This window comes from Ipomoea triloba, chromosome 11 (assembly GCF_003576645.1).
Source record: "Ipomoea triloba cultivar NCNSP0323 chromosome 11, ASM357664v1".
Lineage (NCBI taxonomy): Eukaryota > Viridiplantae > Streptophyta > Magnoliopsida > Solanales > Convolvulaceae > Ipomoea > Ipomoea triloba.
The window spans coordinates 6,743,876-6,768,426 of NC_044926.1; the positions used below are offsets into that span (position 1 = coordinate 6,743,876).

The 24,551-nt window shown below is 35.5% G+C and overlaps 4 protein-coding genes across 4 annotated transcripts; 3 read left to right on the forward strand and 1 right to left on the reverse strand.

Annotated features, from left to right (window-relative positions):
* The first annotated feature begins 3,086 nt into the window (after positions 1-3,086).
* On the forward strand, positions 3,087-4,091 carry LOC115996397. The gene has a single exon (XM_031235600.1). The coding sequence runs from the start codon at positions 3,167-3,169 to the stop codon at positions 3,830-3,832; it is 666 nt and encodes a 221-aa protein (XP_031091460.1). The 5' UTR covers positions 3,087-3,166; the 3' UTR covers positions 3,833-4,091.
* A 144-nt stretch (positions 4,092-4,235) lies between these two features.
* Positions 4,236-9,398, reverse strand: LOC115996396 (homeobox-leucine zipper protein ATHB-15-like). Its single transcript, XM_031235599.1, has 18 exons — positions 9,193-9,398; positions 8,634-8,793; positions 8,404-8,504; positions 8,189-8,279; positions 7,772-7,867; positions 7,568-7,681; positions 7,399-7,482; positions 7,156-7,311; positions 6,988-7,062; positions 6,803-6,909; positions 6,536-6,728; positions 6,191-6,376; positions 6,000-6,080; positions 5,669-5,803; positions 5,233-5,558; positions 5,044-5,149; positions 4,711-4,860; positions 4,236-4,520 (listed from the first exon to the last, which is right to left on the reverse strand). The coding sequence occupies exons 1-18, from the start codon at positions 9,396-9,398 to the stop codon at positions 4,374-4,376; spliced, it is 2,514 nt and encodes an 837-aa protein (XP_031091459.1). The 3' UTR covers positions 4,236-4,373.
* A 3,733-nt stretch (positions 9,399-13,131) lies between these two features.
* LOC115996655 (CASP-like protein 3A1) lies at positions 13,132-14,623 on the forward strand. The gene is made up of 3 exons (XM_031236004.1): positions 13,132-13,603; positions 13,928-14,063; positions 14,179-14,623. The coding sequence occupies exons 1-3, from the start codon at positions 13,302-13,304 to the stop codon at positions 14,392-14,394; spliced, it is 654 nt and encodes a 217-aa protein (XP_031091864.1). The 5' UTR covers positions 13,132-13,301; the 3' UTR covers positions 14,395-14,623.
* A 419-nt stretch (positions 14,624-15,042) lies between these two features.
* Positions 15,043-19,683, forward strand: LOC115996654 (ruBisCO large subunit-binding protein subunit beta, chloroplastic-like). Its single transcript, XM_031236002.1, has 15 exons — positions 15,043-15,131; positions 15,904-16,151; positions 16,252-16,377; positions 16,588-16,725; positions 16,832-16,927; positions 17,103-17,345; positions 17,473-17,707; positions 17,796-17,965; positions 18,057-18,134; positions 18,227-18,298; positions 18,398-18,502; positions 18,578-18,670; positions 18,769-18,861; positions 19,158-19,281; positions 19,384-19,683. The coding sequence occupies exons 2-15, from the start codon at positions 15,918-15,920 to the stop codon at positions 19,395-19,397; spliced, it is 1,821 nt and encodes a 606-aa protein (XP_031091862.1). The 5' UTR covers positions 15,043-15,131; positions 15,904-15,917; the 3' UTR covers positions 19,398-19,683.
* Positions 19,684-24,551: the final 4,868 nt, after the last annotated feature.

Consider the following 24,551-nt stretch of genomic DNA (forward strand, 5'->3'; position numbering starts at 1 on the left):
TAAATACAATGCAGTAGTTGACACTAATATAAAATGATTTGTTTTGAAAATGGTCCACCATGCAAGGTGGACCCTGATCCACAATATAATTTTCACAAGTTAATATATATGGAGTATTTTCATAACTAAAATTTAAATTACATAATAAAAAAAATACTAAAGTCAAATAACTTAAAATAAGATTCACAAGTTTTTAACAATGTTACATACACAACAGTAATCATGAAAAAGATTTAAAGTGTTTTCTTAAATGCAAGATAATCAATAATTGCATCAATGTCTTCATAAATAAACAATTATAGAGGTTGGCGTGAGCCCCCTTTAAAGCATAGGTCCGAGGACGAGACGTGAACATATACTAATACAATAAGAAAAAAAATACATTGTAAAATAAATGTTAACAATTACCTGTCAATAATAGTATATTTTATGTGGTGAGACTGAGTCTTACAGATTAGGCAAAAAAACCATAAAGTTGACATATACTATATGACTATATGTGTACATCAATATTTCACAATTCAATTCAATTCAATTAATGAATACAAATTGGTACGTGCATGCATGCATGATTTGAGCTGGACGGCTTCTCTTCCTGCATTAAATTAAGGGCGACAAAGAACCATACGTTAAAAGATATTTGTGAGACGTCAAGATCAGTATAAGTACACTATACCATTAACCACTAGTTGCTACAAAACCTATGCATGTACATATGGCCCTAAATTATCCACCCTATTTTTTTAAATAGTTCTTGCACCCTACGGGGAACCTGTGATCTGATAAAAAGACAGTGTGACATCCCTAGCTAATCTTACGTTACAATTCCCATTTTTGTCGCGTGAACTGCGATGCTTTTGTCCTACGTAGACATAGGTAAATAATATAAGAGTATTATTAGTTTTGTATGTAAATTCAATGCATCATCATTTTTGCATAAAATCGCATTAATTTTGTATAAGATCACATCATTTGAGATTAAATGGCATTAAGTTTACTCTCCTAGAGTCACTGCAGAAGTAATTAATTGCGAGTCGTGCAGTCAACTAGCTCATCGGTCATATTCTGATCCTAGTCTTTATTCACACAATTTACATTTTTATATACTAGGTCTTTTTTTTTTTTCTATTCATATTTCCAGTGGGATTTAAACCTCCTATACTGCCACTGCCTTCGATCGTAGCATCAAGTTAACGACGAATCACTACGCTAAGCCTTGAGAGGTTAAACATATACAGAGTAGTTTTTAGATTATGAAATCTAGACACATCGTTTTGTGATAAATATGCAATGTTTATTCATTCAAACTTTTACTTATTTATATAAATGTCAAAGTTTTTTTTTCCTTTAAAAAAAAAACATAAATCAAGTGATTATCACTACGTTAAAATTTGTAACTAGTAACAAATATATTACTTTATTTCCTTATACTTGCGTAACAATCAACACAACGTTTAATATCTAGCAGGACTCTAGATTCAATTCACCCTTCCAAACCTCCACCTAATAATACTCTATATATTTGTTTGTTTGTTTGTTTGTTTTTTTTAATGAACAAATATGATTTATTCTCATTTTCCATAAAGTAAATATTTTACATTTTTTTAGCACAAGTAAATATTTTACATAATCTGATATGATCTTTTTCTATTATTGCTTATACATATGATATAGCTAGCGTCCAACACATAAATTATATATACTAGACACGTGAACTAGGATAGGATATATATGTATATAAGTATAGGTTTCTTTTTAAGTGGATGGCAAGATGGAAGTATCCACCTCTGTCCTCCTATCCACTGTTGTTGAGAAACAGCAAGCTAATAAGGTTCCTATGGTGAGACGACGACAACACGTGATGTCCACCAACTTGCCCCCTCTTTTTCTCTTCAAATATGTAAAACAAACAAAATTTATATAATATTAGTTTATAATAACAATAATTCTCCCAATGTAATAATTACGAAAAGAAATAAACCAAGTTGCAGAGCCGAATACGTTGTAAAGGATAACCCTACATGTCCCTTGCCAATGAACCTACGACCCACATTAATTAGATCAACTTTCTATGTTACGTTTTTCATTAAATCTTGAAATTTATTTACCACTTGCATTCGCATAACTCAATATCATTAGTACATTATATATAATATTAGATAAATTATATTGGTAAACGCCTCCCAAATGGGCAACGTAAACAAAAGTAATGGATACAATCGTATAGAAGTTGTGAGCAAAGAGGCATTAGCTTACCTGGCTGTGTTGTCCCACTCTTCTAAGTGATGTGGAACAAAATATACATAAAATTTATATGTATGTAAGCTCATCTTTAGTATTTTTAAATTAAAATTTTGATAAATTTATTAATATATGTATTACAAAATACAATATTGTTATGAAAATAAATAATGAAAAGTAAAAGAATATTACTATAAATATCATATTATAGTATATGTATATTAATTATTTTTAGTTAGAATATATAAATTTAGGTATAGATTGATTGAATGATATATATGTTAATATTTATTAGTGAAAACACACTGTTTTATTAAAATTGAAAGTTAAAAACCAATTAGCCTAAATTGATTAGCCAGATAGCTAGGGTTGGTCCGATTACATCCCTAGCCCTAAGGCTCCCATATCTCGACTTGACATGATAATGGAAGGTAATTAAATCACGGTGACTTAACAACTCATTATGTGTGAGGACCTTTGATTTTATGTTCTCCTTCTTATATATAGTTAAATGCTCCTAATGAGTTTATTTGACAAATTTTAAACTCCAACTTGATTGTAAAGAAATGTGAAAATTTCACTTTATTTTTTTTGTGGTGCATAAGTATTAGAGATGAGATCATATCATTAAAACCTAATAGAGAAAGGCAATGGCTTTCTGTTGGAAACCCCTCAAGCCACATGAACAATCTCTCTAGCACATTCAAATTAAGACACAATATTTATGGGTACAATGACATGTGATCATCCATGGTCCACAACCTCTCACCTTTTCGGCTCCCAACTACATCAACCCTACCTGTCCTCCTTCTATAAATCCCACCCCTATTCATCATAAACCAAACCCAAATTAATCCTCCAAACAACAAAAAACGTAACAATCCTATCCCAAATAAAACTCCCAACATTATTATAAGGATTTATCATGGCGCCCCACGGAGAGCCAGTGCTGCTCACCTCCTATTCTCGTACCACACCAAAGAACAACAACAACAACAACGTTGGTGTCGGTGTCGGCGGAAAACCTCCGCGTCTCGGAAACGACGTCGTTAACCACAACAACAACAACAACAACCTGCAAAGAACGGTGTCCGACATCTCCTTCGAGCTGAGCAAGGAGGTGGCGGCAGCGTGCACCGCCGCCGCCGCCGACGCCGCCAAGCTGCCGCCGATCTCGGAGGTGGAGGACGCCAAATGCGAGTGCTGCGGCATGTCGGAGGACTGCACGCCGGAGTACATAGACCGCGTCCGCGCCAAATTCGCCGGCCGGTGGATCTGCGGCCTCTGCTCCGAGGCCGTGAAGGAGGAGGAGGAGAAAAACGGCGGAAAAAGGGAAGAGGCCGTCAACTCCCACATCAACGCTTGCTCCAAGTTCAACAAGTTCGCTCGGGCTTACCCGGTTCTTTACCAGGCGGAAGCCATGAGAGAGATGTTGAAGAAGACGAGAGCAGATCCCAGAGGTCTCAGGGCCGCCAAAACCTTCAGCGCTAGGGATAACAAAGGCAAACCAAACAAAGCCGGAATAGCCAGGAGTTCCAGTTGCATTCCCGCCATAACCAGAGACATGACTGAGCTTAACATTAATAATTAATCACTAATTACTAAGAATGTCCTAATATAATGTATATATTAATTTATTTTTAGTTTTGGGGAATAAGACAATATTATCCTTGAGGGTTCTGGTGTATACCTAACTTTCAGGTAGTGACAGTGGATTCTCTCGTCATAAAAAAGAATTAAAGAAGCCATTGCTATAATCACCCTTTAGTATGGGGTTTTTTGGGTTGGTCTTAGCTAAAAACTTATTTACTCACCCATTAGGGTTAGTTATGACATTTCCATTAAGGGTACTAAGGAATTTTTTTTAGTCATCCTCTCGGGACTTTGAGTATCTGATGATTAATGTATAATTAGACGACTGATGATGTATTTCGGAGTTGTACTGCAATGTAATGTAACCCTATTAACCTATTATTATTATAAATAGTATGAAATTCTGGTATTTAATAATGTATTGTCATAATTTAAGATTTCCAGTGCACAAGTTGATACTATTTTGTACGTACAACATGGTTTCATACGTCAAATGGTTTTGGTTTGGGTTGAGATAATATAATAATAACAAGTACAGCTTAAAGAAATGACCAATTCATGAACATAAAGCAGATGCAATGGACATTTTCTTCCTCGTTCAGAACTTTCCATGCCACTGCTTTCTCGTATGAAATCGGCCTGCTCATGCTCGACATGCAGATTCCGCCTTGAAGGCATGAAAAACCCTGTCGATTTACAACAACAAAAACGAACAATCAATCTCCCAAGGCCTAAATTTTGTTAAATCAAGAATTATATACAATAGGGGCAACTTCAGCTAAGTTGGTAAGACTGTTAGGTTTTTCAGGCCTAAATTATACGGAGTATATGACAGCTCGAAAAAGATGCTTGGTTTACTAATGCAAATTTACTAACCTGTTGCATTATCCGGGGGAACTCGGAGCAGAGGGTTTTCCTTCCATGGTCGTCGAATATCTTCTCCAAACTTATGTCTTGAAGTGCGGCCAAAGTTGTCTCGAGCATGTCCAGTCCTGCCTGGTTTGCAAATGCGAGAAATGGCGACGCCTGCATAGTTGTTAGAAGAGAATGAAGATTAATTTGCAGAATGGTGTCTGTTGTGAGAGTTCATTGTTAGCTTTTCTGCAAGTAAAATAGGTTCTGAGTATGTAAATAGTATAGTGAACTAGTTAAGGAGCCAAATTCCATGAATCCAATGGAATTTGCAATTTGCGAATCGAAAGGGGGAACCTTTGCAGAGCAGCAAACGACAGCGTCTGAGTGACTCCACAGTGCTTTCAAGATGGACTCGCTTCCTTCACCGCTGTATTTCAATAGTTCCACGCCCAAGTAGCACCTGCGAAATAGGCAAGGATACGCGGTTACAAGTATTTGGTCGAATCACAGGCACAACGGCGAGTAGTGTAGTGAGTAGTACACCTGTAGCTTTGGCAGATCCACTGAGCGAGGGTGTGTGCTTCAGGAGTCCCGAGTGGCAGTCTCAGGCCCGCGTGGGAGCCCAAGTGGGAAGGAGAGAGCGCCAACGCTACCCTCTGAACAGACGAGATAACGCTGCGCACATATTGTCGCGCCATTGACACAACAGCCTCCTGCATGTGGCTCTCGTAGGCAAATTGGAAAGCAATGGTCATAACAGATCTTGTTGCACTGTTATTAGTGCTGAGGCTATTTGGAGCTTTATTTTCCGCTGTCCCCGTCTCGAGAGCAGAAGTGAGGTCGAGGGTGCGACTGGGGCTCGAGGCTTCCTGTGTAACATCGCGAATGTTAGAAGGAACACAAAAACGTCGAATAATGCTAGTGGGGTGACTGAATGGATCCAAAACCGAAACGAGGCTGGGTAAAGAAAAATGTAAACCTTGCCAGCGTCGAGAGGAATGATGCGAAAACCAGAAGGAAGGAGAGGCGCATCATCAGCAAAAGACGCATCAATAGGAGCAAATATGAGCTCTGCACACGTCCCTACAGCGTTTTCATCCATTCCGCTACATAGCTGCCAAAGATAAATAAAGAATGAAACTCTGCAAAAATGCCAAGGTATCTGAGGAATCGATGTCTTAGGAGAGGAATAAATCCTCATTTCCTCCTCTTAGAGAGGCTGGTAATCAATAATTACCGCTTTATTCAATCACACCAATTCTTGACTTCAGTTTTAAACGTTGCCATGGATGCAAAGAAACGGGACTTACTTGTAGCAGAAACATGTCCCTTGGCATGATTGCATCATCAGGGGAATGGCCATTGCCTTCAAATTTAATAACCTCCAGCAACTACACAGTGTTAACGTAAAACGAGTAGATTGTAAGGCTCCGATAACATAAACAACGGGAAGCAGATTATGTTCATTCATAAAGCGATCCTACAAGACAAAGTTACTCACCTCTTCGTGCTCAACAGCGTGAGCCAATGGAAGTATAACTTGATTCCCAAAGTTAAAAATACGGGCTTCTGGTAAGATGCAAGGACCAACTTTAATAGCAGCAGCCGAATAAGCATCAATATTATTCTCAGCCCACTCGGACCTATGCTCCCGGAGAAACCTCAGAAGCATTGCAGGAGGAACATTCTGAAGAAAAAGTAGCGCACGACAGCATTAAAAGCCACAGAAGAAAAAGGCTGCCCTTGAAATATTTCTTTAGATTCTAAGAACTTCAAAAAACAGTAACAAATAACAATTATCTGCAGAAAAGGAGTTAATAATGTGCTAATATTTTAATTAGCTGACCTGCAGAAGCATTGATGCTTTTGCACACAAGACTGAATTGCTTATGGATGTAAAACCGTTTCCAAAGGTGAGGTCTAGACCCATCAGTTTATACGGAGAGGAGTTGACGAGGACAGTGACATCATCAATGCCGTCGTTACCAAGCAACGACCACCCCTCATCAGTAAAGCCATTCACAGCCTCGTTAAAACCCCTGCCAAGAGAATATAGGGAATTTATATAATTTAGTAACTTAAACCGAGAGCAGATATAAGGCATGTGCTCTACCGGCTCAATCTCTGACGTAAAGCTCGTAAAGCTGCAGGCCGTCTTCCAGAGTTCGTGAGATTGGGCTGTGAAACCTCCTGCGCTATCTGCCTCAGATGGCAAAGGGCCTGGAAGGGAACAAAACATACGTCATCGTCCAGTTCATATTCCCGATAGCCACAGTACAAGTTAGAACAAATTCTTACCGCCATTGTTGTTTTATGAGCAAGCATTGCCGATGACTCATAGAGTGGGCGCAACACTTCTGGCACACTCCACGCCTAACAGAGATCGATTTTAGATTGTATCAAACATCAATGTGGTATTCAGTGTATGAATTGAGCATTTACAAGGTATATATAAGATTGATTGACCTCTAAATTCATATGATCAACGATATGAATAATTGAACCTCCGCCATCACAAGGTCTAATCAAGTACCCGCTAGGCAGCATTTCTGCTCTAACAAAGTTTGGTACTGGCGGCACACTCGGACCATTTTGTATATTACCAAGTGATCTTTCACACACCTGTACATTTCATGAATTAAAAATGTAACGGTTCACAAAAAAAAGAGCAGGGCATAATGAAAATGCTGGGCAAAACGAATTGCCTACCGCCAGACTTCCATCATCCAAAACAGAAGCATAGCGTAACAACCAGAAGTCACGAGCAGGTGCCAAAGTTGTTGGTGCATAAAGCTAACCATAACACAAATTTCAAAGCTTATCAGGCACATGGCTAGTCATCCTGAAAGCATGAAAAGAAGAGTTTCGAGTTGCTTACCTGCATGTATAGAAGTTCAATGGTCCCACCATTGGCTGTGGGTATCACATTTAGGACATCAACAGTCCGGCAATCGCGAAACCAAGATGGCCTATCCTTGAGAATTTCTACAACCTGGAAGAAACATTGCCTTCAGTTATATAAAAAAAATCCAAATAGTAACCCTAGAAACTGGAAAAGCATCAAAAGAGGGAATCATATTACCCTTGTAGGCTCAAGACCAACTAAGCCACAAGCTCTTGCAGCCACGCCAGTACAACCATGAGAAATAGCAATGATTCCAATGGAATCCGGACCAGGCTACGCATACCAACAAAAGAAATTTAATTGCAACATGACTTCAAATTACAATGATACACAAGAAGACAATTGAAATTAAATTTGAAGGTTTCATGATAGTGGCAAGTGTTGTCAATCAATAAAAATTGATGATGCACTAAAATAATGTTCATGGTCCATTTTGTTCTTATTAACTTGTATTCAAAGTTAAACAACAAGATGCTTTAGAAGCTATAATTTAGTTTGAATATTTGCATTCAGGTCCATCCAATGGGATATAAATCACCATTCTTTTTTATTTATTCTAATGGAGAGTATTATTATTATGAATTCATGATATACCTTCATTCCAGGCATTTGAACCCACTCAACAGCAGTTCCAGTAGCCTTTGAAAGAAACTCTGCTAAAGTCTCTTTTGCAATGCATAACAGCCTGGAAAATAGAAGAGCATGCAAAACTCCATAAGCCACCCACCAACACAAAACAAGGATAGCATCATAGCAGTCATGATCCTCAGTATTAAAGAAAGAGACTGAACAACCATAAACCCACTAACCCTTCAGGACTAGCATCCCTTGGAGGATGCTGAGGTGTCAATTGGAGTTGACCACTTGTCACCACTGATTCACAGCTGGTGTCTTTTGTACCAATCCCTGTCTGCAATCAAAGAAAACAACACCTCACTCCTCAAATTCAATTTACAATCACTTGAGCACTATGAAATTGCCAAATTATTCACAAGTGATAACTGACAATCTGATTTGAACATGAGGAAAAAATTCTCACACTCGGAGTTTGCCTACGGAAGTGGCCATTCTCATACACCAATTGCGAAACTTGCTTCTGCAACCTGGCATTTTCCTCCATTAAAAGCTTGTTCATGGCTGTCAGCTTCCTATTCACAGACTGAAACCTTGAAGCTTCTTTCCTCTGTTTCTCCCTGCATCTGTGTTTCACAAATACAAAATCTCCAACAACTCATTGCAAATAACACCAATAAATTCAAACACACAGAGACTTAATACGGATACTTTCACTTAACAAAAAAAGAAGTTTTTTTTTTTGTTTTAATACAACTGACCCTATTACATTGTAGTATGTGGTCATACATACTTTCTCAACCTATTGAAGCACAAAGAATCAATATTGTAGAGGCTCGATCTCATGACCTCCTCCTATATGGGAGAATCACTACATAGTGCTTGGCCAGAAAAAGAAGTTTAACTAAGTTCCAAGAAAATATAATGCAAACAGAATCTAAATAAAGATGCTTTTTTTGTTTTGTTTTGCATAATACAATCAATAACTAAACTCTGGAGGATTTCTTAGGCAATCTAAAGAATACCTTCGATTCTGAAACCAAACTTTGATTTGCCTGGACTCAATGTTGGAGAGGATAGGGCATTCGCGAATGAGCTGCTGACGGCGCATGGAACTGGGTTTAGGGCACTCATGATAAAGCCTCTCGAGGGCATCAACCTGCTCAGGTGTGTAGCGAACATACTTGCCATTATCCAATACTGACTTACCATCTTTGCAGGGTATCGACATAATGTTCTCTCAAAACCCACCACACAATAATATTTCAAACACCTGTGCTTCTTCTAACTGTTTAAAGAAGAAAAATATGAGCTCTGAAAAAGCTGAGAGTGTCTCTGAATCGAGTTGGCGACTTGATAAAACTAATACTAAGTAATACGGAGAATAAGATCGAAAAAAACCAGCGGACAAGCAATTCCTGAACGGAAACGGCGCTATCCTCAGCACAAAGCACTAGAGAAACATATCTAATCTTTCGATTTCAGAGCTCCCAAACACACCCTTTTGATCACCATTTCCAAAATCACTGCATGCGCGAAATCAAATTCCTTAAATGGCCTCCAGTATTCCCTTTCGCTTTCCTCCACATAAATCTTGAACGCTTAGAAACATTTAGATCTTGAAACAAAGATTAAAACGTGATATTCACCTAAAGATCGGAGCTTTGAGAGAAACGAGCAAATCCCAGAATCCCATCTTCAAGGGTTTCACCAACAGTCCAATATTTATACACCCCACATGTCAAGACAGAAAAAAAAAATTAAAAAAAAAAATGAAAGAAATAGAGGAGAAGGAGCTGAAAGTTATATTGTGCGATGGCGATCTTGGGGCGATGAAATGAATGAATGAGTGTTTGTTTAACGGAGAAAAGATAAGTGAGCGTCTGAGTCAAATAGATAATCATGGATTTCTGAGAAAGATGAGTTTTTGTAGCAGGTGGGGTAGTGTGGAACGCTGTATTGTTAGTGGGCGGTCAACCTCACTGGTTCAGCTTTTTGAGGTGTGGAGGGTAAGGGGATATTCTCTCTACGGTAATTCCACTGCACTCTGATACTGTACTATCTGTGATGACCCCAATTCCCAGCTACAATCCGGATTCCTGTATATCTATGATTGAGACTTCCGGTGACTTATACAGGAAACCGACCAATATACCCTTTCCTGTTTTTGCAATTTAACCTAACCCGCCAATTTTGTTGGCACTTGGCAGGAAAAGAATTTTTGTTCTAACTTTTTATGGTTAAAACGTCTCACACATCTTTATTACTGAGATAAATTGATTCGGATTAGTTTAATATGAAAATATAATATTAATTATGAATAAAGTATTTGTTATTATAAGAAAAAACTTACTTCCTCTGTCTCATTTTAATTTTTCTACTCACTATTTATTCGTCAAACCAATTCTTTCTTCTTTTTTTCTTTTACTTATTTTTTTAAATTTAATTTTTTATGTTTAATAGTACTTTTAGTGTAGTTTCTAAATATATAAATTTTGTATATTAATACTAAACTTAATATTATGAAAAAATGAAAAATTGAATTAAAAATAACTTCAATCAAGTCTCCTTAACCGAATCAGACACATAAAATGGGACGGAAGTAGTAATACTTTTGATGACAAACATAATGTTAGTAAGTGCTTGTTACTCGTGAAGGAAAATGTAATATTTTTATTGAAAAATGTAATACTTTTACATGATGTAAAAGTATTATACTTTCTCATATAAGTAATAGACATTTTATTCCTAATTTAGTATTACATTTCATTTTGATCTCATGGATCATCTCACATAAGTTTTTGCCTTTTTTAAAAAGAAATACATTAAGACCATATTTAGTTTGCGAAAAATATTTAAAGGGAAATGAAATTGAAATTCCATTCAAAATAAATTACTTGAAATATTTGATTTTTTTTTTTAATACTATTGACTCTGTTACAATGTAGTATCTGTTTATATTTGATTTTTTGTTTGATTGGGGTTCGAATAGTAAGAAGTAATGAGTATAAAGATTAAAATGTCACACAACAAAATGATAATGATAATAAAAGTAATAAAGATAAAATTGTCTAAACATGTGATACTTTCTTCCAAACTTTCATTGAAAACAAACTGCCACCCCCTCACCTTGAAAGTTTTTTTTTTTTTTTTTCTCTCAAAACTAAGAAAAACACTTTCCCGTGGTCAAAGTTTTTTATGAACCAAACATAGGAAAATTCTATTTTCCTAATAGTGTGCAAAAGTAAGGGGTCAAACTCACAATAAATTGATTCAATGCAATTTTAAAGACTTGATAATTTAAAGTACTGGAATCAAATATCAAAGATAAAGGAACAACTCAAATGTAAAATAGTTGAATCAAAACTCAAGAAGCTAAGTAATAAATTACTAGGAACATGAATAACAAATAACAATCAAAATGGGAAATACCTAGGAACATGAATGGATAACAATTACTAATTTTGCATTTTAGGATACTGTCAATCAATTAAAGGTTCGTTATTTTTTCCAATATGACAATTTCGTATGGCGTCCAAAATAAGATACGTGTTCTAATTATTCATGTACTTAATACTTATTCAAACAATTAAAACTCATTAAACTTAAAAAGAACTACAGATTACCCGATTTAAGAACCTAACAGGTAATCTAACAAAGACAATTAAATTACTTATTATTTTATCCTACGTAGCATAGAACTATTAGGCATGGTATGTACTCTATAATCCCCTCAAATATACTAACGTATGCTAGAATTGACTAGATCCAAACACAATTAATCACAACATAAATTTCATAGGATAAAATTAAATTAATTGACAATATTAAACCCAAACTACTATAACACTTCATTGTAATTTAATCATATTCCTTGTAGAATTATTTAGCTACATATAATTAAAAGGATAATCATGCTAACACTTCTGCACAATTTACGAACTAGAAGTAGTGTTTAATAACTTATTAAAAGAATTGAAGTGCTACCAACTTAAACAAGAAACCAGAAGTGACGAACTGCTGCGAAAGGGAACACATCGCCACCGAAGGGCTTTGCGGTGTCAAATAGGAGTTCTCAGTTGTCACGATCGATGCTGCCCGGCCAGACGATGCCAACTGCTCGCTGAATAGAAAATCGAATAAAGTTGCATTGCTGTAAATTTGCCAAAGATACGAGCTGCACCCGCTATAGAATTCGCGGAAATCGTCGCCGCACCGGGATATCTCCAACCACCCCCTTCAGAATTGCTCCCAGGCAAATTGATGATCCTTTCCTCCCTTACCATAGCAGTACGTGATCAACAATTTTTCCCTTAACTTGTGCAACTACCTTCACCAATCCTTCTCCACCATGGCCGATCAACTTCTTCTCTTTTGGTGTTCTGATTTGCCGCAAAAAGAATTTTGGTGAAGAACCTGAAAAATAATTCCCTTTCTTTCTTTTTACTAAAATAAAATAAATAATAAATTAGAGTCCATAAATAATGGTCTACAGTTATTAATACTCTATTGAGATGAAGAAGATTCGTAATAATATTGCTATTTCATTATAGCATGATAGATCATGATTATGCTAATAGTTTCATTTCAAAATGTTAATTTTTAATAGGTAAACAAACCTATTTAAATCTTATGAAGATGTTATTTTTAGTTTTTTTTTATATTTATTTACATTTATCAACTTATCAAAAAATTAAGTTTATCAAACACTTTTAAGTATAATCAGCTAATTTAACGATTCTTCAATTTTCAGTTTACAACATATAACTTTTAAACTTTCAGCTCATCCATGTCAAATCCACACAAAAATGTCAAGGACCCTTCAGCTTATAGCTTTTTAGCTTTCGACTACCTTTTCAGTTTTCAGATAGGTTTGCCAAATTATAATTGTTGCCTATTATATAATTTATTTATTGTTTTTTATGTTGATCGGTCTTCCATGTAGAATCACATTTTATCAGTTTTCTAATCCTGTTCATTCACGAGATGCTCTCTTTGAACTTTGAACTCCCAACTCAGCTCTCGACGCCAAACTTTTCTGCCACGTGTCCCGTTCTTTCCATGCTCGGTTTGAACTACTTTTAGGAAAACCCCATTACCATATTCCGTAGAGAAAGCACACCATTATTGTTGAATGTTGATGGGAGCCAAAACGGAGACCGTCATTGAGATGAACACGGAGGGAAAAGATCCGCCGGAGACGAAGGCGGCGGCTATCGCAGAGACTGACGGCGGGATGACTGGACCTCTGGTCACCGAGAGAGGTGCTATTCGTCGGAAAGCTGACATCATGGACGTCGTCCTGCGAGCTCTGTGTGTGCTAACGTCGGTGACGGCCTTGTCTCTAATGGTGACGGCGAAGGAAGCTTCCACCATCACCGTCTATGGATTCAATATCCCTCTCCGTTCCAAGTGGTCCTTCTCTTACGCTTTTGAGTAAGCATCTTTGCTACACTAAAATGGCGGTTTCACCTAATTTTATTCTATTCTCTCAATCGGAATATTGTTTAATTTCTGAGCATTCATCCCTGTATCACTGCACTAGTAGCAGGCTAGCCGCTAGGTCGGTGGAGATTTTGACATTTTTGTCGTATTTTCAGTCACGGGTTCAACACTACACTAAAATGATAGATGCATGCCAAATCAGATTATCTGTTCCCAATTTGAAAAATTAGATTAAAATAGCTAGCTAGGGTTTATAATATCACTATTAATGTTTAATTCATGTCTTTTATGAGGCGATTTTATTGTATGTATGAGGTATTTGGTGGGAGTATCTGCAGCGGTGGCGGTTCACGCCATGCTTCAGCTGCTAATCACCGGGTCAAGGCTGCTAAGAAGATCGCCGCCTGCGCCTTCACGGAACCATGCTTGGCTCGTTTGTGTGGCAGATCAGGCAAACAAACCACACTCATATTATCATATATATATATCGATCGCCATAGCTGTGTATATATGAAAATGAATAGAGTATATATGTATATTCTGAATTGGATTTTAAAATTTTGAAGGTATTTACCTATGCGATGATGAGTGCGGGATCGGCGGCGGCGGGAGTTAGCAATCTGAACCATACAGGAATTCGGCATTTGGCTCTGCCCAGCTTGTGCAAGCCGCTCCGTGGCTTCTGCGATCGGGTCGCTGCCTCCATAGCCTTTGCCTTCATGAGCTGCTTTCTGCTCGCCGTTTCGGTAGTCGCCGACGTCGTTTGGCTGTCCAAGTCTTAGAACTTAGAAGCCATCTACTGCGGCCGGGGCATATTTATGGTTTTTGCCAATCCGATAGCTTAGCTTGTTGGATTGGTTCATTAGCATGTAGAAGAGTTGTGTGTGGCATATGAAAGCTGCGACTTATATCCCATGATGATGATTATGAGTTTATGATTACTCTGTACTTTATATTTTATGTGAAGGTTATCAGATCGATTAATGCATAATTAGTCACTAATTGATAGTATCTACTCAAGACGCTGAGTTAAACATGTTTATATCCAACATTTTGTTGGGAGTAATAATATTTTGGTAAGCAAATGAGCCAAATATTTTTAACCAATTCATTATATAGAGGGAGTCTAAAGTCATAACAACTTTGACCTATCGATAATCAGATAAAATATCTTGCTCATGAGAAGTAAAAAAAGCAACTCTATAAGTTAAGTCGTTAGACAGAGGCCGTTAAACAACAAAGTCTTTTGGCACTAAATAAGTTGAATTTTGTTACATATATAATCAATCTCTGAGTAACTGGGCTGGACTAAATTGGACCTGATCCGATCGGACTAACAGCCCAACTAAGAAACTTGGATGTTGGGCCACAGTTCAACTAAACACTGCGGGCGTCTTGGAAGTTCTAGAAATTTCTTATCCTACTAACTATTTGTAAGAAGTTGAGCCTCCTTATCTATACTCACTCTACTTTCCAAAGCCCTCAAACCAACTCAACAAACAATCAATCCCCGGATAAGGTATTCTGTTTTTCTTTTACATTGCAATTCTGCCTGGATTTTGAATCTTTCATTTGCTGTATCGTAGATTTTCGCTAATGTTTCAAGCTCAGATTCTGCGAACTTCATTGCGATTCATTTTGCTTCAATTTTTAGTTTCATGATGTCTGTTAGGGAATTTGTCTGTTATTCCTTGTGAATTGGAACTTCTATGGATATGTGACCATAATCTCGCTACGCAAACTTTAGCTCTTTTGGCTCCTTTCTTAGAATTAGAGTCGCGGCGCGGTAGAACTTGATAGAGAATGGAGATAATCAATAGAAAAGGCGATATACGTTCATGTGCAATATTTGGAGAATGCTACTTCCAGAATGGATGTGGTTGTAGAATATTGTCAACTGCAGTACTTGTGGATTGACAGTCTTGGGTTTATATTAGGTTTCTTGAAACGATACATGCTAAGTATTCTATAAGATTACAAAGACACAATAAATACATGTGAAATGATTTGTATCTAATATATTAATAGAGGTTGGGTTAGTATACGATCTATGCTCTCCAGAAAGAGCTTTTTAAGCATTAAATATACTAAGTGTTAACTGTTAAGGCTTTTGTAAGTTTTGTTTTTGCTTAGACTAGAGTTTCGTGAATTTCTAGAACTGTACTTTAGAGTAGTCTTTTACATTTTTACCTACCAGCCTTTCCAGCATCATGTGTTTTTATATGTCTCATAAACTATTAGTCTATTACAAAAGCAGAACTTTTACAATGCTATGGTTGATGACATTACAGATTAGTTGTGGAGTATGGCTTCAACGTTCTCGGCCATGTCTTCAGTTGGTGCAGTTGTCTCTGCCAGCCATACGATAGAAAAGAAATCTTTAAAATCTTCTGAAGCGTTATCTTCTTTTGCATCATTATCTCCAAATGCGTTAGGAGGTAGGAGGAAAAATGTGGTCTTGCGGAAGAGATCTAAGGTTCGGGCTATGGCCAAGGACTTGTACTTCAACACAGATGGTTCTGCTATCAAGAAATTGCAAGTAATCTCCCAAGAGAATCTTCCTTTATTCTTTTATACCACATATTGCTTGCTTTCTCTCTTCATCCTTCTCCAATTGTCACTTTGCCTTTCCATTTCAGGCAGGTGTGAACAAACTTGCAGATCTAGTAGGTGTTACTCTTGGGCCAAAAGGAAGAAATGTTGTTTTGGAGAGCAAGTATGGTTCTCCAAAAATTGTTAACGATGGTGTAACTGTAGCTAGAGAGGTATATGAACCTGGCTTTGAATAAATTATTAGTCTTCCTATAATCCTATGGTATTTAAGATTGTATGATATTATATGATATAAAGTAACAAATTATATTGATAAATCCTAATGCACATGATAGATGTTTTGATAGTGTTATGCTACTTGTTTAATGGTATTCAACAAAATATGCATCCAACTTTAATGCAAGCCTGAAATGGAAGTGCAGGTTGAATTGGAAGACCCTGTTGAAAATATTGGTGCAAGTTTAGTGAGGCAAGCTGCTTCAAAAACAAATGATTTAGCAGGGGATGGTACAACAACATCTGTTGTTCTGGCACAAGGTCTGATAACTGAAGGAGTTAAGGTTTGTATGATCTAATGCTATTTAGTTTTAGGTTTGGTGATTTCCAAGATTTTTTTTTTAAATTGTCAACACACCCAAGTTTAGCCTTTTTAGCTGGTTACTTCAGGTTGTGGCTGCTGGTGCAAACCCCATTCAGATTACCAGGGGCATTGAGAGAACAACTAAAGCCCTGGTGGATGAGCTCAAGCTAATGTCAAAGGAGGTAAAGCTGAAGATTTTTATGTTCAATTTCTCTAATGTTTAAGTTGATGGCCATGGAGTCACTGCCCCTGAAATCTAATAGTATAGTTTCTGCTCAAATTGTATTCTTTCAAATGTTGGTGGTATTCATTCTGTTATTTAAAGTTGTATTGTTTCTTGGTTAATGGAATTTTCAGGTTGAAGACAGTGAACTAGCAGATGTGGCTGCAGTCAGTGCAGGAAACAATTATGAAGTGGGGAACATGATAGCAGAAGCAATGAGTAAAGTCGGCAGGAAAGGAGTGGTGACTCTCGAAGAGGGGAGAGGTGCGGATAATCATCTTTATGTTGTGGAAGGCATGCAGTTTGACCGTGGCTACATCTCCCCTTACTTTGTTACTGACAACGAGAAGATGGTTGCTGAATATGAAAATTGCAAGGTGTTGTCCCATAAGCTCTTCATTTTATTATAATTTTTTTCCTGGTCTGCCTATTTCTAATAAAAAGCATTTTCCCTATACTTGAAAGCTGTGAACATTCTTCATGAACGTGTGATTATCTTGGCAGCTACTTCTGGTTGAGAAGAAAATAACAAATGCAAGGGATCTAGTTAATGTCCTGGAAGAAGCAATTAGGGGAGGATACCCCATTATAGTAATTGCAGAAGACATAGAGCAGGAACCTCTTGCAACTCTAGTTGTTAACAAATTGAGAGGGTCACTAAAAATTGCTGCTTTAAAGGCTCCTGGTTTTGGAGAGCGCAAAAGCCAATATCTTGATGACATTGCCGTTCTCACCGGAGGTCAGTTTATTATCAAGTACATTGTGTACTACTGTGGTTTGCTAAGTTTTTGTTGTGAAGTGGTGCTATCCGCGTGTTCTGTCCTCAGGTACTGTAATCCGAGAGGAGGTTGGTTTGTCGCTGGACAAGGCTGGGAGTGAGGTCTTGGGTCATGCTGCTAAAGTGGTGCTGGCCAAGGAGTCAACAACAATTGTTGGTGATGGCAGTACTCAAGAAGTAGTAAGCAAACGAGTTGCACAGATTAGAAACCTTGTTGAGGTGTGAATTGAACGAAATAATTTGTTGCTCTCATATGTGGCCATTGCTTGGACTCTTCTGAAATTCAAGTATATTTGGATTGTTCATACAGGCAACTGAACAAGAGTATGAAAAAGACAAGCTGAATGAAAGGATTGCAAAACTCTCAGGTGGTGTTGCTGTCATTCAGGTAAACCCTGCTAATATAGGATAATGTTTTTATTGCTTTTAATGTGTCCAATTGTATCTTCTGCTGTGTTGATGTTGGGTTTCTTTTTTCAGGTTGGTGCACAAACTGAAACTGAACTCAAGGAAAAGAAATTGAGAGTAGAGGATGCTCTAAATGCAACAAAGGTATTTCAAATGGAATAACTACAAATGTAGCTAGTCTTATTAATTTCAGTTAGTGCCTATTAAGTTGATGAGGTAAATCCGAATGTTTGCCAATTGAAGGCAGCAGTAGAGGAAGGGATTGTAGTTGGTGGGGGATGTACCTTGTTGCGTCTTGCAGCTAAAGTTGATGCCATTAAAGAATCTCTTGACAATGATGAACAAAGGGTAAGGCAATTCGAATATTTAACTGTCTTTTTCATTATTTATGTATATATATTAGGCAGCTGTACATGCTTTTAGGTTGGAGCTGACATTGTCAAGAGAGCATTGAGCTACCCTATGAAGTTAATTGCCAAGAATGCTGGAGTAAATGGAAGTGTTGTAATTGAGAAGGTAGATTATAATGAATTCTTCATTTCAGTAATGAGGTAGCCAAATATCTTCATTGGCGTGCAAAATGATTTTGTGACTGGGAATACAATTCTTTTCAGGTCTTATCCCATGATAATCCCAAATATGGTTACAATGCTGCAACCGGTAAATACGAAGATCTAATGGCTGCTGGTATAATTGATCCCACAAAGGCATGTCTCTTGTTGACTTCCTCTTTAAATACATTCAAACACAGTATCTCATCTTATGCATTTGGTATTAGGATATTACTAATTTGAGGGATACATCTACATGGGAATTAATTTGTAGTTCTTGCTCAATATAACATATAAATAATTTTCTTGACTTTGCTACCTTAACCCCTTATATTACTTACACCGCCAATTATCAATTTTCTTTACATCATCTCTTAACCATTATCTGGTTAATCTGTATGACTGTATTATTCAAGAACCAACAAAAATGAGGTGTATTTTGTTGGATTTAGGTGGTAAGATGTTGCCTGGAGCATGCAGCTTCAGTTGCGAGGACCTTCCTTACATCAGATGCCGTGGTTGTGGAGATTAAGGAGCCAGAACCTGCCGTTGTTGGAAACCCAATGGACAACTCAGGTAATTACAGATGAAACATGAACATTGGAAAGTGTTTTGATTAATCCTGGCTAGACCTTCTCCAAATCTGAGCAATTGGTTTTTGCTTTTGATTCCAAACAGGTTACGGGTACTAGGCTAAGCAAGGTGAGAGTTATAACGTGACGTAATAAACTCCGTGAGGGGATTTTGTCAGTAAGGAGATTTGATAGGACTCATTCCATTCCAATATGTAGTCTCAGACGGCTTAAAGTTGTAAGACACTTTTTTTGCTTAATTAGGATTTGAGTTATATTATTACCGAGTAATTTTTTTTTAAAGTAATCCATTAAATAAGTGTATTGAATATTGATGATGAATAGGAGGTTCCTTGTTAACCTTGCATGCGTTGATGTACAAAATATCAAATGATTAATATGATAACTTGTAATGCCTGACCTTCCCTAAATCATATTAATTGAGTGGGTAGTTGACAGTCACATTCATTTTAATACATAGGGTTGTTTCATGAGCAAGCTTGCTGTCCCAATAATAACATTTTTTGTGTACGTGTCGAACTGTCAATCAACTCTTCAATTGTAATTTTTATTATTTTTCATTGTGGTAATGTGGCAGTGCAAAAACATTTTAGAAGTTACACCATAATATAAATAATTATAATGGGTATGTTTGGCAAACCTAGCTAAAAAGGTAGCTGAAATCTGAAAGTTGAAAAGTAGTTGAAAACTGAAAAGCTATAAGTTCGAAGCTGAAATCTGAAGAGCTGTTAAGCTAGCTGTCATACTTAAAAGTATTTGGTAAAATTAGCTTTTTGATAAACTGATAAATGTAAAAAGACTAAAAATGACATCTTCATACAATTTAAATAATTTTAAATTTAAATAGGTTTGTTTGTATATTAAAATATAAAATAATGAAATCAATATATTTAAGTAAAATATAAAGTAAGAACATGTATTTAAAAATATATAAAGTAAAAAAAAATGTTTATAATCCATAAGATTAGTTCATACAAAAATTAATGTTCAAACACAAATGCCAAACTGAAATTACAACCAAACATAATGAAAAGAAAATGTTAAAATGGTTTTAATTGAAAGGGGTAAAAGATGTAATTAATTTAAAATTATAAGGATAAAAATGGAAAAAAGTTAAAAAGCTACTAGCTTATTTTTTAAAAGCTACCCCAAGTAGCGTTTCAAAATAAGCTCTTATTTTAAGCTACTAACTTATTTTGAGAACATTACCAAACAGAGCCAATATCCCATAAACATTATAAGAAAGACAAGAAAGAAAAAAACAATATATATAGATAAAATAATAAAAATCACCTACCTGATTAGTGATTAGTTAGTTGAGAAAGTGAGAAACTACCATATATACTTTCAACGTTTCAAAGGTTTTGGTTTAATATTTTACTTTTTTCAGTGCTTGCAGACTATTTAAAAAAAAAAAAATTTTAGTAAACAATGAAATGAATGTATCATCTAATCACGGATACAATATTACATTATTATTCTCTTACAATCGTATAGAAGGATTCTCTTTGGCATGCTTAGCTAAAAATTATAGCAAAGTTAGTGTTAGTAATTAAAAAGTGTGAAAGTTGAAAGCAATTAAATTAGCTAATTAATGTGCATATGAAAATCCTACACAGTATCACAACCTTGTTGGATCATTTTAGTACCTAACCATCAATCGTCTGAATTATCTCTCCTTTATAGTCAACAAACTTTGTGAGTTAATTAATGCCCTCTCCAAACTTGTTGCACTAGGTGGCACTCAAACGACTTCTAAGTATGTCAAAGGGACTCTAGACTATTGCGTTTTACAATATCTTACTATGATGATGTCCATCCCTTCTCAGACTCTAATTGGGCAGGGTGCCCTAGTGACTGAAACCCACAAGTGGTTTTGTTGTCTTCATTGACAAAAAATTGATCTCTTGGACTTGTCGTAAGCAAAGACAGTGGCTAGCTCTTCAATAGAACTACAGAAGTAAAATACAAAGCCATAGTAGATGTCTCATCAAAAGTAACATGGTTGGTTGTTCTCATTCGTGAACTTTGGCTCATAGTAGGAAAACCACCTCGACTCTGGTGTGACAATCATGGTACTACGTATCTATGTGCAAATATTGTTTTTCATGCCCGAACTAAGTATGTAGAAATAGACTATCACTTTATTCGTGACAAAGTAGCATCAAATGAGGAATATATCTCTACAAAGGACTAACTTGCAGACATTTTCATCAAATCACTCACCACTACTAGATTCAATCTTTTAAGGGACAAACTCAATGTTCTCTCTAGAGAACCTTAAGCTTGAAGGAGCGTGTTAGAACTCCGTATTTTATGAGCTTTAGGATTCCTATTTCATCTCTGAAAATTATTATAACAATACTTTTACCAGTCATATTCTAGCTAGAATTATCTCTTGTATCTCTATAAATACATTCCTTCATGTACTTTGTAGATAGATTGGTCAATAATAAAACTTTCTATAGAAAATGAAATTGTTGTTCTCATACTAGCTTAACTTGTTCTTCCATCACCAAACCCACCAAATAACCAAAGCAAACATATATGAAACACCCATCTTTGAGTTTATTTTAAATTATTAATTTTTCACAAAATAGAAATTATATAATTTATTTTAAATAAGCTCCATTAAATAGAGCCAAGTTTATCAGCCAAATTCATAATATACTAAATCGATCCGATAAAGTAAGGGCAGTGTTAATTTTTTTTTTTTGGTGTGAGGGTAGTGTTATTTGTATGATTTGATATTACTTTATCTAATTAACTTGTAACAAAATCTATCAATTTTTAAGTATTTATGGAAGTGGCATCAATGCATGAGTATTTATAAATATGAATGGTAGTGACATATTCCGATTTCATATCTACAAAAACTTGTGCGGGATTATCTCACGGATCTTTATCTATGGAATAGGTCGGATCAAGATGAAAATGTAATACTAATCAGGAATAATAAAGTGTTTGTTACTAGGAAAATGTAATACTTTTGAAAAAGAAATAATGTAATACTTTTATTGATTCGTGAGACGGTCTCATAGTAGAGACACTCTACAAATAATATTTTTATGATTAAAATAAAATAAATAAAAGAAGATCGTATCTGGGGAAACACAAATCTTTATCATTAAATAGTCTCTGTAATATGGTGGCCAATGATGTATTATCTTCAAATATTGACTATAGTTCATTGGCTGATTTATTTTCACCAATGAATTTGGAGTTCATAATCAATGCCCACAAATACATTATTATTGTCTATTGACCTAACAACCAGGTCTTGCCTAGATAAATACACCCTAATTAACTTCCTAAATCCTAACCACCACTTGTTAGCAAAATAATTAAAAACATTTTGCCCATGGCATACTTCTACTTAACTCAAAATAAGTTTATAAGTTTTGTTTTACTAGCATCCGTAAGATACAAGGTTCGAATCATACCAATACCTAAAAAAGAAAGGTATGTATTTGATCAGTTGAGATATATCTCACGATTTACCTTTTCTATTATTCTCTAGGGTAAGAACGGCGAGAAACCCTTAAATTTGATATTCAAACTTAATAATTAAGAACATTTTTAATTTAATTATTTCTGGTTATATATAATTAACTGATTCCAAATAAATCTTGTTAGAGAAGAAAAATAAATGAAATAATTATTTTAAGGATAAAGTTATCCATTTAACATCAAAGGGGAGAAACTCGTCATTTCAAAATAATTGAGATGACAAATGTGGATACATGAATAACCCAGGAAGAAAAAAGTGCTTTTATACCAGGGAGAAAAAGTGGCATTTTCCCATTCACCTTCAAGTCAATATTACAAGTTTTGACAAGATAATGAGATATTCATTAATCTAATTTCTTTTATCAAAATGATGATACTTAGAATCTTTTAACAATTTATATAATATAAATTAGTTCTTTATCAAGGGATGAAGTATGATTTTATACAAGTTGAGAAAGGTTAATACTTTACAAGTAATAAATGATATTAAGGATATTTTTCAATGTTTGATTTTGAGATGATCATTAATAACACAAAAGAAACTGCTAAGAAGCTAAATTTTCAATAACTGATTCATGTTTATTAAATGATTTGCGAATCACATTGCTTACTTTATGGCTAGGGAAACCATTGTCATGTATGATTGTAGGGCTCCCCTATTTTTATACGATGCTTTGAATTGTGATCTGATTCATTAATGGATATCTTTTTATTCCAAAAAGTTCAATAATAATAATTTAATTATTTTTCATGTATGATTGTAAGACGTTTAAATTTTGTGGCCAATAAAAGAAATATTAAGTTAAATCAAAATTTAATAATATAATACAAATTTCACCATCAAAATTTAAACTTCTTACTAATACAAAGGACCTAAATATCAATTTATTTGTATGTAGTATTAGTCTCTGCATCCCGCAAGATATCGATATCAATACACTATGCTGTTTTTTTTTTTTTTTGTTTTTTTTTTAAAAAGCAATCTATTCATTCATGTAGATCGAGGTTAACATCCAATTATATAATTTAACTACACAATCAAGTACAACTATTGTCAAACTTAGTAATATGGTGAGAAACAATATATATAATCTTCCAACTACCATGACAACTTATTCTAGCTTGCAAAATTAAAGCTTGAGAATTCTATATCTATTCCAACCTAATTAAGAAATCATATATACCACGTGCAAATCCTCCTTGTGACTTCCTATTGGTAATTTAGTAATGATGATTAGTTGAGTGATAAGACAAATTTATTTTGTTGACATGCCATTGGAGAATGCATAATAATAATGAAGAATATATAATTTTGGAGAAACTTAACATATAACATTAATCGATATTAGTATTGATAGTATCAATCAACTTTTGTGCAATATCTAATAATTAAGAGAGTAATAATACTAAAATGAAATCTGATTTTGTCCGTTCCAATACCTGGTTTAGCTTATCTGTACAAGTAATTAAAACTCATCCGGGCCCTGCCACACATAATAGGTAGCATTTAATGCCAAGTAAGGCCCGGGTTTTATGACCATTAAACATGTGGTGTTTATTACATGCCTCTTAATGAATGAATTAATTGAATTGATTCACTTGGAAAACAATATAATATGTTTCCAACCAACCAGCTGGTAATTAATTAAATCCGTGACCTTGACTCGGATACTAATTGGATCTCAGCACTGCACTATGCTTACTTTCCAGTAGTCAAACATGCTTAATCACATAATTCTTTGG

Coding starts and splice junctions, on each gene's coding strand:
- LOC115996397 (XM_031235600.1), top strand. CDS start 3,167: ATGGCGCCCCACGGAGAGCCAGTGCTGCTCACCTCCTATTCTCGTACC.
- LOC115996396 (XM_031235599.1), bottom strand. CDS start 9,398: ATGTCGATACCCTGCAAAGATGGTAAGTCAGTATTGGATAATGGCAAG. Junction 8,505..8,633: donor TCCGTAGGCAAACTCCGAGT/GTGAGAATTTTT, acceptor CTTTGATTGCAG/ACAGGGATTGGTACAAAAGA. Junction 8,280..8,403: donor AGGGATGCTAGTCCTGAAGG/GTTAGTGGGTTT, acceptor TCTATTTTCCAG/GCTGTTATGCATTGCAAAAG.
- LOC115996655 (XM_031236004.1), top strand. CDS start 13,302: ATGTTGATGGGAGCCAAAACGGAGACCGTCATTGAGATGAACACGGAG. Junction 13,604..13,927: donor TCCTTCTCTTACGCTTTTGA/GTAAGCATCTTT, acceptor TGTATGTATGAG/GTATTTGGTGGGAGTATCTG. Junction 14,064..14,178: donor TCGTTTGTGTGGCAGATCAG/GCAAACAAACCA, acceptor AAAATTTTGAAG/GTATTTACCTATGCGATGAT.
- LOC115996654 (XM_031236002.1), top strand. CDS start 15,918: ATGGCTTCAACGTTCTCGGCCATGTCTTCAGTTGGTGCAGTTGTCTCT. Junction 16,378..16,587: donor GTGTAACTGTAGCTAGAGAG/GTATATGAACCT, acceptor ATGGAAGTGCAG/GTTGAATTGGAAGACCCTGT. Junction 18,299..18,397: donor ATGCTCTAAATGCAACAAAG/GTATTTCAAATG, acceptor TGCCAATTGAAG/GCAGCAGTAGAGGAAGGGAT.